General features: G+C 37.4%; 1 protein-coding gene across 1 annotated transcript in view; it reads left to right on the forward strand.

Annotated features, from left to right (window-relative positions):
- The first annotated feature begins 1,954 nt into the window (after positions 1–1,954).
- Positions 1,955–13,427, forward strand: part of spegb (striated muscle enriched protein kinase b) — an 89,135-nt gene continuing 77,662 nt past the window's right edge. Inside the window, exon 1 of the mRNA XM_047814845.1 lies at positions 1,955–3,107. Within this exon, the coding sequence (XP_047670801.1) occupies positions 2,684–3,107 (424 nt within the window). The 5' untranslated portion in view covers positions 1,955–2,683. The remainder of the gene's footprint in view (positions 3,108–13,427) is intronic.

Raw genomic sequence — 13,427 nt, forward strand, 5'->3', positions numbered from 1 at the left:
TACAATACAATTACTATGCATCAAAACTTGCATTCCATGACCACTCATCAACAGCAATGATAAGTTGATAACTGTTCTCAGAGCAGCTGAGGCAGACACTTAAAGGCAGACACTACTCACCCATTATGATACCACAGAACCAGACCTTAATGTCTTGATGAGAATTTTTGTTGCAGACATCTGACCTAAATGTTTTAATGTTCATACGCTATAAACTTAATGAAGTAGGCCACATTTCTGCAGTGTGGATCTCTACTAAATGTTTGATCCTGGTTACAGCCTTGGTCAGGAATACAGTCTGGCTGGAATGTCATTCCATCACAAGGCAGCATGCACACAGTCTCAATCTCACTTAGGGACAGTTTATTTTTAGAATAGCAAGTGTACTTGCTGTCATGTATTTGTAAGGTAGAAGGAAACTGAAGAACCAAGAGGAAACAGGCAGCACTTTTTTCATACCATAAATATTAAACGGCAAACTTTGACCAAACTTTTGACACCAGGTTTGGTTTTGACACACACTGTTTAAACTCCTTCCCTGTTTAAACTCAGAACTTATTTGTAAGGCAAGTTCTCCGCACTTCAGTGTAATGGCCCCATTGTCACCATTATTTTTACAAATCTCTTAAGACCAGCATAAATCTCTCAGACTATCCAGCATAACACTTTGTCTTTTTTGTTGTTCCCTAACACTTTTTTTGTTATGGTTTTGTTAATGATTGTATTTCTATTACATTACTTCTTTGTCATTTTTGTGGCATTTTGGTTTCACTTTATCTACAACATCCTTCTAGGTCTTGAATGAATTTACAAAGATTTGTTTTTACCACTTTCTATCATTAAATTCTGCATATGACATCCTTTAGAATAAGCAGAGGCATGTACTTCAGTGTGTTAAATGATATGAACAACCAAAGTCTTGTGGCTTTGCAGGACTTTTAAGTTGTACATTTTGACAGATTCTCAAATAAATTTGTTCCATCGTATGTTCCTGCCCATTGCTCTGAATATAAGCCCAAAGATTTGGCCAGATGGATAAGTGGGGTAGGTGTAGAATCCTATAATTAAGCTTGGAAAAGCCACATGTGCCAGAGAAGATCTTTACATTTACATTTACGAGTATGTTAGTAATTTTATATAGCGATAAAATGTAAATGCTTGGGAAAAGCCTTCAACTGACATGAGCCCTAGGATTCACAAAGACCAAAATATAAATGCATGGAAACATGTTATATTATTGTTGAAACGAACTGTTTTTATATGGTGTATTCGATGCATCGGATGCAAAGGATGTAGCTCATGTGTTTATTCAGAATGTGAGGACTAATGCTTGCATTCTGTACAGTGGGTGTTCAGCATTTAAGTTTAGAAGCTATTGATCAGGAGATCCGACCGTGCTGGGACTGTTTGAGCAAAGCCTTTATCCCTCAACTGCTCACTTGTGTGTTTAAACCTGTATTCCGGGCCAGAGTCCAGCAGATGGCAGTCTGTGTTATGCAAGAGCCAATTTGTATACAGTTATTCTGAGCCATTTTGTTCCCTTAGGTCCATTCTGTCCTGATGCCCTGGACTGAATTTTGTTATCTTAAGCATCATTGCTGATGAAAAGCAAGTTTTTTGTCTTTCTATACAACCATATCAGTTTGAAAAGTGTACATTTCTATACCATTACTTGAATTTAAATTGGTATAGATTATGAAACAAGAATCTCTGGGGTATATGTATACAAAAGATCCCCATATTTAATACTATTTGCTAGTAAAACAATGGGCTTCAACATTAGGAGCTATATTTAATATGAATCAGAGCACTTTGCTACCCCCCTTCCACTGTTACACTCTCTGGAGATTGCGATTGGTCACTAGTACCAAAGGACAACCCAGAGGCAAAAAAAGTTGGACTGTCTAAAAATTGTGACCTATCAGAATGCAGCTGTCAAAGGGAAACTTAGTGGGGCTGCTTTGTCACCTCAGCATGGGGCTCAATGCTGACAGAGGGAGCTCTGAAAAAGAGAGCCTAACTCCTAAGGCGACAGAGAGGATATAGTGGTCTGTGGAACTGATAGAACTAGCGGCCTCTTTCTGAACCCAGAAAACCACTAGAAGACCACTGCAATGAACTAAGCAACTACTTCCATCGATATGGCTGAAAGGGACTACAAACTTCCAACAGAGTATTCTAGAAGCTGTTGAAGCAACGTGATCCTGTGGGACTTGCTCTAAAAATAACCACCATCAGGAATACATGGACTTGCTCTGGCTGTCTAACTGCCCAAAGATGAAACTTCTTTCTTGAATTAGCCTTGTTTAAGGATGTGCCAAACATATTCCAAAAGTTGTGTTTGCATTCTGAAGGTAATTCCTGAATGAGTAACTAACCTTGACTTGCCGGAGGGCTTCCTAGAAAATGTTTCTGTGTTTAACAGTTTTGTTTAACATGCTGCTCAAGGCTCTCTGAATACTTAGGAGATATTTTGAATCTCAGAGTTGCTGTCAACAAGCTGCCATTGACAAAGCCTTAATTGGACTTCCACTGGCTTCCTTCTGAAATGGAAGGAAGTTATGAAATGGACGAGTGAAACTTTTTCTAGTGAGTTAGAAAGTATAGTTTCAGAGAAAATCCGGTAAAAGTAGTCCAGTAATTTATTTCCAGTAAATAAAGTTTTATACCTCTCTGCTGAGTCATGCGAAAGGCCGAGGTGCAGATGACCCTGAAAAAGGGTGCAGAAGATGGATCTGGGGGAATTGCCCCTCCAAGCCCACGGATACCCTCCAAACGGGCTAGAGTCAACCCTGACCAGATGGTGCCAGATACAAGTTCCACCTATCCCACACCAACACCACCTGTCTTCATCCGAAAAATGAGGAATGCTGCCGTAGGTACTGGCTGTGACATCCGTCTGAAAGTAGCTGTGGCAGGAGATCCACAGCCCTCTCTCTACTGGTACCACAATGATGACCTCCTCAACATGGATAACCAGGAGTATGGAGGACTGTGGATACGTGACTGCAAGCCTACTGATGCAGGCCTCTACACCTGTATTGCTAGCAACTACCTAGGGGAGGCCAGGAGCAGCGCTGTTCTTGCTGTCTTGGATCTGGGAGAAGGTAACCAGGGATAAATGTCAAGTTTTATCTAACAATATTATTAGTTATTGCAAGTGTATCCTGTATCCCACTACCAGTCATTGAGTCTCTCCAGTTTTGTTGGTTATTTCAAAGATGTAATTAATTTCCCTTCCCTAAGTTCCTTTTCTTAATCCAATTTTATTACAGAACCCTATAAACATGCAAGGATTTTCCCTGCAGTAGTTCACTCTACTATGTAATGAGGCTGGTGCTGTTTAATTGTCACATATCGAGCTGGGGAAAGGGAAATGTTCGCTACGATTTGGTGCAAATTAGATTAGCTCTAATGGATAGGCCTCTAACATGTTTCTTTCACAAAATGGTGGATCATCAAACAAGTGCAGTAAAATGGAGTTGCCAGTATCGTCAGTTTCTATTCGCCATTAATCTGTGAGCACTTATCTTCTATGGGGGTAGTTTGGTGATGGAGTGTGGGGCAGGGAGAGTGACGGTGGCAGCTGAGGAGGTGACTCAAACTGCTCCCTGTCCCAAAGTGGAGCTGTGAAATTACACTATGTTATATATTCAAGAGTAGCTTAACACTGTGTATTGGAAGTGTATGATGCTGAAAAATCCTGATGCATATTTATTAAAGGTTTAACACGTAAATCAATAAACAAGGCTGCAAGGAATGTAAAGCAGAGCTGAAATGCAGGTCAATGGTTAACTAAAGAAATACAGCAACATGGCAATTAAAAGCCATTGTGCTGTTTTGTTTGGAAATGCCATTAAGCATGGAATTCTTTACATCCTACTGATTATTTGCTATTTCTTATGTGATCCAATGAGTGGTGTTTAAACAGAATTGTCTCTGTGCCTGTTGCTTGTCCTTGTTGTTTGGAGAGCTGTACCTTTGGCTGTTCCACGTCTCGCTGGCAGAGTTACTATATCACAGTTACTCTTATCTTTACTGTCAAGCTGTCAGAAGAACAGCATGATTAACAGGTTGCTCCAGGGCCCGGTCTATCAGTTCCAGTCCGAAGCGAGAACATGTCCGTGACTTGCCTTTGATTATGCTCTGGTTCAACATTCACTTTTAAGTGTTAATCTAAACTAATTTAGTAGGTTTGATCAAAATGTCTTACAAATGAGGAAAAACGAGGGCTCAGTTTGAGGGGAAAACATAATGGGGTGTCTTGGCGTGGAAATAATAACAAACTGCATCCTCTTTGTATAGCTGCCAACCCAGTTTTCTATGACTATGACTAGATGAGATTTGTAGAATTGAGGCTGTTTATTTCGTACTGTGACAACCTGAACAAGGAGCAGTGCCTATGTCTCAGTGACACTGTGGTGTAACTGCTCATTCAGTTTAATAAACAGTACAAAGCCAATTCATGATTAAAGGGGTTATCTGCTGTAATCTCACCGCACCATGCAGACCATGAGTTAAATGCAAGCGCTTTTCCCTAAGGTGTACAGTATGTGTCTCTGGGAGTGATAACAGAAAAAAAACAGACAAAAGTCGAGATAATGAAAGTATTAAGACTAAGCCTAAGCCTACATTTGTTATCTAATCTGTGTGTGTGTTTTTTTAATATCTAATATATAGCCTTTGCTGTCCAGTCTGTGAAAAATGTTTGGCATGAAACAGATAGTGTTAGCATGCTAGCTAAAATGCTCACCAGCAGACAAAAAGAGAGATCTCACACAGAGGGCTAAGGAAAGGTTTTAAATCACTAACTGTTATTCAATATACCAGAGTTATATAGAAAGAAACTCCTCACTGCCTCCTGTAAGTCAGTCAGCAGCTATCAAATGTGCTTTAGCTAAACAATTTTAAAACTGGGTTACAATATAAATAATAAACCCATCTATCCAATCAAATCAATCAGTCAGTAGCTGTGCAATCAAGTTAGACATTTTTTACTTTAACTTTCTCTCTTCCCTGACTGGATTTCTTTTTTATATTTTCTTTCTTTTTTTATGTACCTGGGCTCACATTTGGTACAAGTAAAACTTTAATTAAGTTTGTTAGCAGGCTAATGAACTAGCTAGCTAGTCAACCTACAACAGACCTTTCCCTGTCACCTGTATTCAAACGTGCAAGGTTATATAACTTACTGACCACAAATCTCTTCAAACAAATCTAAATTTAAATATATTTTTTTTTCAGCCCAGTAACTATATCTTGCTCTGAAATTCGTTTGTGTTGCAGTTTGATTTTTGTAAGTGTGTGTATACAATCAAACACTTTATTGTATTTCAACGACCAACATGCTGAAGGTTGTAGCCAGAAAAGTGTACAAAGGATATTAGACACTCTGTATAATGTGGGGGCGGAGCATCTGAAGCTGAGACTGATTGAACGGCAAGGGCCTAAAACATTTTGTCCTACTGTATCTACTAGGTAGAATATAATTAAATATATATAGAAGCAATGTACAACTTTTAAATGAATAAATGACTTCTATGGATCAAAGGAAGTACAGTAATGTGACTAGACTACTGAGTTACAGATGGGCAGCGGGGATTGTTTGAGAGCCCTCCTTGCAGTGTGAGGGTTTGTTCTAAAAGCCGGGACCGCTTGCGTCATCGCACACCTGTTCTGTCACTCACAACTACACCCCTCCTTTCTCCCTGTCTGTCTATGTTTGTGTCTTTCTATTCTTCAGGCCTTTATTTCATCATTCTCTCATTTTCCTTCTTATTTTCTGTCTCAATGTCTCTGGATTTTTTTCATAGATTCTGTCTAAACTTACGAAAATCACATCACTCTTTCCTGCTCCATTTCTCCACCATCTCTGACCCTTCAACAGGTTATTTCTGTCCCTGGAATGTGCCAGGTCTCACATTTTCATGATGTTAATAGGCCACTGACTCTCCAGTTTCACAGAAAGACATCACACCTATATATAGCACCTTGGTGAGGGGGTCTATACAGACCTTTTCCATGTATGCCCAGTCTAAATGAATAAGTGAATAGTGGAGGGATCTGTGTGTGATTCCTGATTAAACCGTACTGTCAATACATATGTGCTGGTGTGCTTTGGAATAGAGCTGTCTGAGAGGCTTAGCAGATTTAAACCGTCATATAAAGTAGATGTATACTGACACTGGCTGGGAATTTCTCCATGTGGTGACAGTTTTGAAATAACCATCATGGCTTTATAAAAAAAAAAACATATTAAGATGGTTATTTTGTTGAAATTTCTGTGTGGTGATAAAGTGAAATTTCTGTACTTTGACTGAGATGATGGCAGCATTTTAGATGAACCCTGCACCATAGGACTGACATAATCATGTCATCCACACACGATGGCAGACAGTTTTCCAGTCTTACAGTATTACAGTGTCATGTTACTGTTACTGGTAATTGTAATGAGGATTGCAATGATAATTTTTTTATTTTATTTTATATTTGATGTACTCACAGCTTATGTATTTTTTTTATACGTTTACCCATTTTTCAAGTTTAATGTTGCTGCATTTACAGCTTACTGTATATAACATATTACTTTAGTTGGAATGCTATAATGTCAAGTGAGACAAGTATAGACTTAGCGATAAAACGTCTTACATGATATAGTTTAAAGCAAACTATTTCTGAGAAATTCTATGATATTTCTTTCTTCAGTCAGAGCCTTTATGTTTTTTTTTCCTGAGATGTGCTAACTGGAGCAGAAATTGACATGTTGTAAAAGATGTTGTGTCATTAACCATGAAGTGATGGATGGTCATGATATTAAATGGGAGGCTAAAAATTTGTATTAATATAAAGAAGATTAGGATTGAGTATTGCATTATATCATGAAGTCTCATAAGAAGAATGATGTGGGGTAAACACACACACACACACACACACACACACACACACACACACACACACACACACACACACACACACACACACAAACACACACACACATATTTGTATAAATCAGGGGGGCATGGTGGCTTAGTGGTAAGCACGTTTGCCTCACACCTCCAGGGTCGGGGTTTGATTCCAGCCTCCACCTTGTGATTGTGGAGTTTGCATGTTCTCCCCGTGCCTTGGGGGTTTCCCCCAGGTACACCGGTTTCCTCCCCAGTCCAAAGACATGCATGGTAGGTTGACTGGCATCTCTGGAAAATTGTCCGTAGTGTATGATTGTGTGAGTGAATGAGTGTGTGTGTGTGTGTGTGTGTGTGTGTGTGTGTGTGTGTGTGTGTGTGTGTGTGTGTGTGTGTGTGTGCCCTGCAATGGGTTGGCACTCCGTCCAGGGTGTATCCTGCCTTGATGCACAATGATGCCTGAGAACAGGCTCCCCGTGACCCGAGGTAGTTTGGATAAAAGTGGTAGAAAAAAAAAATGAATGAATGAATAGTACAAATCATGTAGTTAAGAAGAAAGTGAGGCCAACGCATATGTGGGACAATATAGACCATTAATGTCTGCTTGTGTGTATGTTTAATTTAATTTCCAAAAGCATTTTTGGAGGAAAAAGATACTAATCCACCTTGTTTTTCATTTTCATTACATTTGTTTTCACCTGCACCTTCTGAGTCATTGCTGATGATGGGTTATGGAGGTGTCAGAAAGTAGGCTGAAAAAGAATACAGCTCGTTTCACTCTGTGCAGTCTGACACAACTGTCACTGATAATCTGAACGAATCTACAGCCTGGGCAACAAAGAAATCAGCCAGAGTGTCACTTCTTCATACTATTATATGTGCATACTGTACGTACTTTTTCAGTCGTTGGTGGATCCCAATTAATCTGCCTTAAGAGTGCTTGATGTGAATGCTATAAGGTCACATACTGATGACTTTGTATCTTTAAAACAGCGGGTAGCAATGTTTATCCCACTTAAGGCCATTTCTACCCGACATTCATACAGTTGCTCCGACCATATTTTATAGTGCCGCACTAGATCTTCAGACTCATAAAGAAAAGAAAATCCTCTTGTCCTTTGTTATACTTTTTTTAGTCAAATACCACTCAGATTATTTACAGTTGTAGAAAGGACAGAATTTAATCACACTTTCTCGTGAACCCAGATGATGGGATCCCTTTTGAGTAGGGTTTGTCCTTATATCGTCTCATGGACATTGTCTTCACCACCTTAGCATCAGGCTTGCACTTTAAATATAAATTTTGTTTTAATCTTAGTTATTTTTATTCTGAATTCTATCTTTCTCTAAGCCTGCTTCGAGACAACGTCGGTTGTTATACAGATAGAATTGAACCGAATTATAATTTCAACCAATCAGAAGAAATCTGTTTGCATTAAAGCAGAAAGATACATGTGACCCTGGTGAATGTTCAAAGAATTTCTGCATGTGTCTTTTGGCTAAAAGAAATATTTTAAAGCATAAAGACTTTTCATTAGTAATAAATATGATCGTTTACAGTTCTTACAGCATGGCTCACTAGCTTGTCTGCACTTTGTCCAACTGTCACAGGTCTTTTTCCACCACGGCAATGTTTGTTATTATTTCTCTGTTTGATGTCATGATATCGTCTTGGCTCACAGCTCCGTCAAAGGGGGATCTACTTTGTAAGGTTACAAACAAGTGTGTGCTGAGTCTGTGTTGCAGAAAAATAAGGATGCCTTTAACTTGTCTGGTTCATGTTAGGGTTTTTCCATTTTTGCATATATCCTTATACAGTATGTTTACGGCTTCTTTAGCTTGGCTTCTTTCACTTAGACCTACTGCATTGGGATAATGTTTATAAAACTACCAGCAAATGGTGAATCCTTACTAGCTTTTTTATGTCAAACGCAGACTGTGAACTAGAACTGACCTGGTAAAGTTTCTAATTTGGTCCCTCAGGTGAATATAAAATCCATGTTCTAAATTATATTTAATTGAATTGAAAGATTCAAGAAAAAAGCAGCAAATTTCTGTTATTCCATTAGGGGCCAAAAAAGAGCAGAACTCTAGGGCTATTAATGTGGCTACTGATAAAATGTGTGAATGAGAAGAAAATATTACACTGAAACTACTGTACATCCCTTTCCAATAGAAATTATTTAGGGGTTTGCAGTCACAACCTTTCTTTCCATCCATCCTTTTACATTCATATTGTATACTATTTTGTTGTAAAACTCAGTGCACTTCAGTGGTGTAACTGTAAATATATTTATATTTATAATGTGCCTTAGTAGATAATTATACAGTGTTGTGAAATATACAGTAGAAAATCCTATATTTATATATAAATATGACCCAACAACATTATCAGATAAGTCCTAAAAGTAAACTGAGTGAATGCAATGAAACAAACGAGACAAAAATATTATACTTCTTCATCTAATTATTGAGAAAAATGACCTAGCGTTACATATCTGTGACTTATAAGTGAATGTGAACCTTTGATACATTCCAGTATCTGTTGTGAGCCCTTGTGCAGAAATAACTCAAGTACAGTTTCCAGTAACTTTTTATAAGTCCTGCCCCAATATCTTGTAAGAATTTTATCCCATTCCTCATTATTGAAGACTGGGATTTTGGAGGGTGTTCTCACATGAACTGCTTGCTTCAGGTCCTTGAACAATTTTTCTTTTGTATTAAGGTCAGGTCTTTCACTTGGCAAATTCCAAAACATTACCTTTGTTCTTCTTTAATCATTCTCTGGTAGACAGACAAATAAAAAAAATATATAAATAAACAAACAAACTAATAAATAATAATTATATATATATATATATATATATATATATATATATATATATATATATATATATATATAGATAGATAGATAGATAGATAGATAGATAGATAGATAGATAGATAGATATGTACACACCCCAAACACACCTCCAGGCTGTGTAAGGGCTATTTGACCATGAAGGAGAGTGATGGTGTGCTGCGCCAGATGACCTGGCCTCCACAGTCACCGGACCTGAACCCAATGGAGATGGTTTGGGGTGAGCTGGACCGCAGAGTGAAGGCAAAAGGGCCAACAAGTGCTAAACATCTCTGGGAACTCCTTCAAGACTGTTGGAAGACCATTTCAGGTGACTACCTCTTGAAGCTCATCAAGAGAATGCCAAGAGTGTGCAAAGCAGTAATCAAAGCAGAAGGTGGCTACTTTGAAGAACCTAGAATATGACATATTTTCAGTTGTTTCACACTTTTTTGTTATGTACGTATATAATTCCACATGTGTTAATTCATAGTTCAAAACTCTTTGAACGAGAAGGTGTGTCCAAACTTTTGGTCTGTACTGTGTGTATATATATATATATATATATATATATATATATATATATATATATATATATATATATATATATATATATTTCCCCCGCTCATACTCCTTATTGCAAAATAAATCTGACCTCACATGCTAAAGATTTGCGATGTTAAAACACGTGTGCTTCATGTTCTCCTCAAGGAAAAGTTCTGTCTTAAAGTCTGTTGTGCTACAGATGCCCGCTGACATATTCGTAGCAAAAAAAAAAAATCACAGATGCATTTCTGTCACTCTCTTCCTGTTCTCTTGCAAGGGAATGCTTGACAAACACCTTTTGTGAGCATCAGCACAGCAGGGATCACTTATGAAGTAAAAGATACCTTTTTTTGTTTTGTTTTTTACTGTGATGAGAAACACTATAACTGTAGTAAACAAACAGACAGAAAATCTATGAGCAAATAAGTTTCTAATGTGAGTATGCCAGGAACAGTTCATCTTCAGTCAGTCGATCTGTTAATCAATATACAAGTCCTGCTGAGATTTACTGCTCGGCTTTACATGTAAAATTAAAATAACTAATAATAATACACAATTTAATTCAATTTAATTTAATTAAAATAAAGACGAAGGAGTACCATCTCTTACATTCTGTACTATTTGGTGATCAACTGAGATGTTTCAGGCTTTAAACATGAGCTGTCTGTTGTTTTCTCTGCTACAGCAGTTTCCCCACTTTATCACTCTACGATAAATTTCAGCTCCTGGACTCGCTTATAGTAGCACTTTAATTATGATTCCTCCTGAGTGTAATTTTCTTAAAAGCATCTTGTTTACTGCATGTTTCAGCTATGCTCCATTGGCATTTTACATGTAGGCCAAACAAGCAACTGATGTGCATTTAACCATGCTTTAACCATTTCTAGTTTAGCTGAATCTCATTTAAATTCTCTGAACCATTAAAAAAGAGCAAAAACTCAAAAGAAATTCATTCTACTCAGACGGTGAAATGATGCTTCCCCATGCTTTTCTTACCTCAAAGCAGCAAATGTCTGGAGCAGCGATATTCATCTTTTTTTGCTTTTCATAAGATCTGTGTGGGGAAAAAAATGGTCATGTTTAAGATACAATATAAAGATTGCATTAAAATGCAAATTACATTTCAAAAATTCTTATCAGTTTTAGAGTTAAGTGTAGTATAGTTTACACACACCTTCTGCTATATTTGCCAAGATATATACAGTATACACACACACACACACACACACACACACACACACACACACACACACACACACACACACACACACACACACACACACACACACAATATGTTGAAACAATAATACAAAGACAGTAATACAAATTGCAAGGTTAAGTGAGCAGGAAAAGTTTCCCAGGCTTTGATTTGATTTGATTTTTAAGCAAAATGGTAACAGGATATATTAGAAATATTGAGGTTAGAGGGAGTTTGCCTTACAATGTACCTTTATATATATTAGAGAGAGAGAGAGAGAGAGAGAGAGAGAGAGAGAGAGAGAGAGAGAGAGAGAGAGAGAGAAACAGAGAGAGAGAAACAGAGAGAGAGAAACAGAGAGAGAGGTAGATAGCTAGACAGAGAGACAGAGAGAGACAGAGAAGTCTAGGATAGGACAAAATGTTAAAAAAAAGATGTGACATATCTCAAAATATTTCTATTTACTGTTCCTGTAAAACTGCTTTGTTACTGAATTGAATTGATTTGAAAATGTAATTATCTGTATTTAAAGTGCCATTTATCTTTACTTTACATACAGTATTTGTAATGGTAATACCAATGAGTCACAATTCCAAAATCATGGAATCACACATATACAGCAAGAAACATTTGTAAAACTTTACACATTTACTGTATCGTTGCCAGAAATAATAGATTTGTTCTCTTTTGTCTTAAGGGTATGCAAACTTTTGCACCCAACTGTGAACCTCTCAAAGCATATCAAGCACAATGAAAATAGAGCAATAAGGAAACTAGTTGCAGTTCAGATTGTCTAAATGTGTTAGTGCTGTGCCAGATTACCTTTCACAGCTGTAATCCTTTTATTTAAATTGAAATAATAAAAGATTGTCCATGTTGCAATGCTGCAGTTACTGAGAGCTTTAACGCAGAATGTTTGCTAGTGTTTAGAGGGTGTATGAACGTGGCCCCAGAAATAGATCATTTGACTCACTTATGTTCTGCTGTGAGATCACGAGAGCGTGGGGGCTTTGGAAATGCAGGAACACTGCCGAGGGACGTAGAAGCAAGAAAAGCAACACATAAAGACATATTAAGCATGGAAGATTTATTGTTAGTTTATAGTTACCTGGCTCGACAGCGCAAACAAAGAATTGTTTTATTATCTGCTGGCTACAGTATATCCTGAAATCTTAGCTGAAATAGGAGCTGAATGGTGCAAACACAGGCCTTTTAAAGATATCGAAGGTGACTGTGCTTTCGTACCCTAGCCCAAGGCATGGAAAGGTAGGCCTTGTTCACTATTTGTTCTCTCTCTTTTTGATCTCATCTCTGTCGCTTTGCTCCATCACTCATTCACACACTTGGGATCTTCGACTTGAATGTCATTAGACTTCTGTAATCTGCGGACATTCAGGTGCAGCGATGTAGTAACGGTTAATTTACCGGCGTTACTCCAAGCTTCCTTCTCCAAGGTTTTAAATATTAAACAGATCTAACGCCAAGCTACCAGAGTTGGATTATGGGAATTATTATGAAAGCCATTATGGAATTATAAAAGCCATATTAATAATTCAGATAAGATGCTGGTGAACTGGTATTATAGTCAGCAAATGTAAATATTTTATGTATATTGGCTGATGGTGGGAACATCTGGAACATCTGGGACACTTTTTGTCACCTGAATGATGAGGTGGTTTTAAAGTTTCTGTATATTATATTTATATTGTATATAAAATATAAAATATACTTGAAAGTGTTCTTCTGAGTGTGAAATATTGACCAAGATGGCACTAGAATTTACATTCTGAATATTTAGGAGTATCCTACAATTACTGTTTTATTTTTTATTTTTATTTAAATTTTTTGTCTGCTGCTCGTTTCCTTCAAATCACTACTTTATTTGAGTTTGTTTATTTTGTTTGTTATTTTTCCACCAAATACTGTTGACTTGTGTAATTAA

This window comes from Tachysurus fulvidraco, chromosome 6, assembly GCF_022655615.1.
Source record: "Tachysurus fulvidraco isolate hzauxx_2018 chromosome 6, HZAU_PFXX_2.0, whole genome shotgun sequence".
Lineage (NCBI taxonomy): Eukaryota > Metazoa > Chordata > Actinopteri > Siluriformes > Bagridae > Tachysurus > Tachysurus fulvidraco.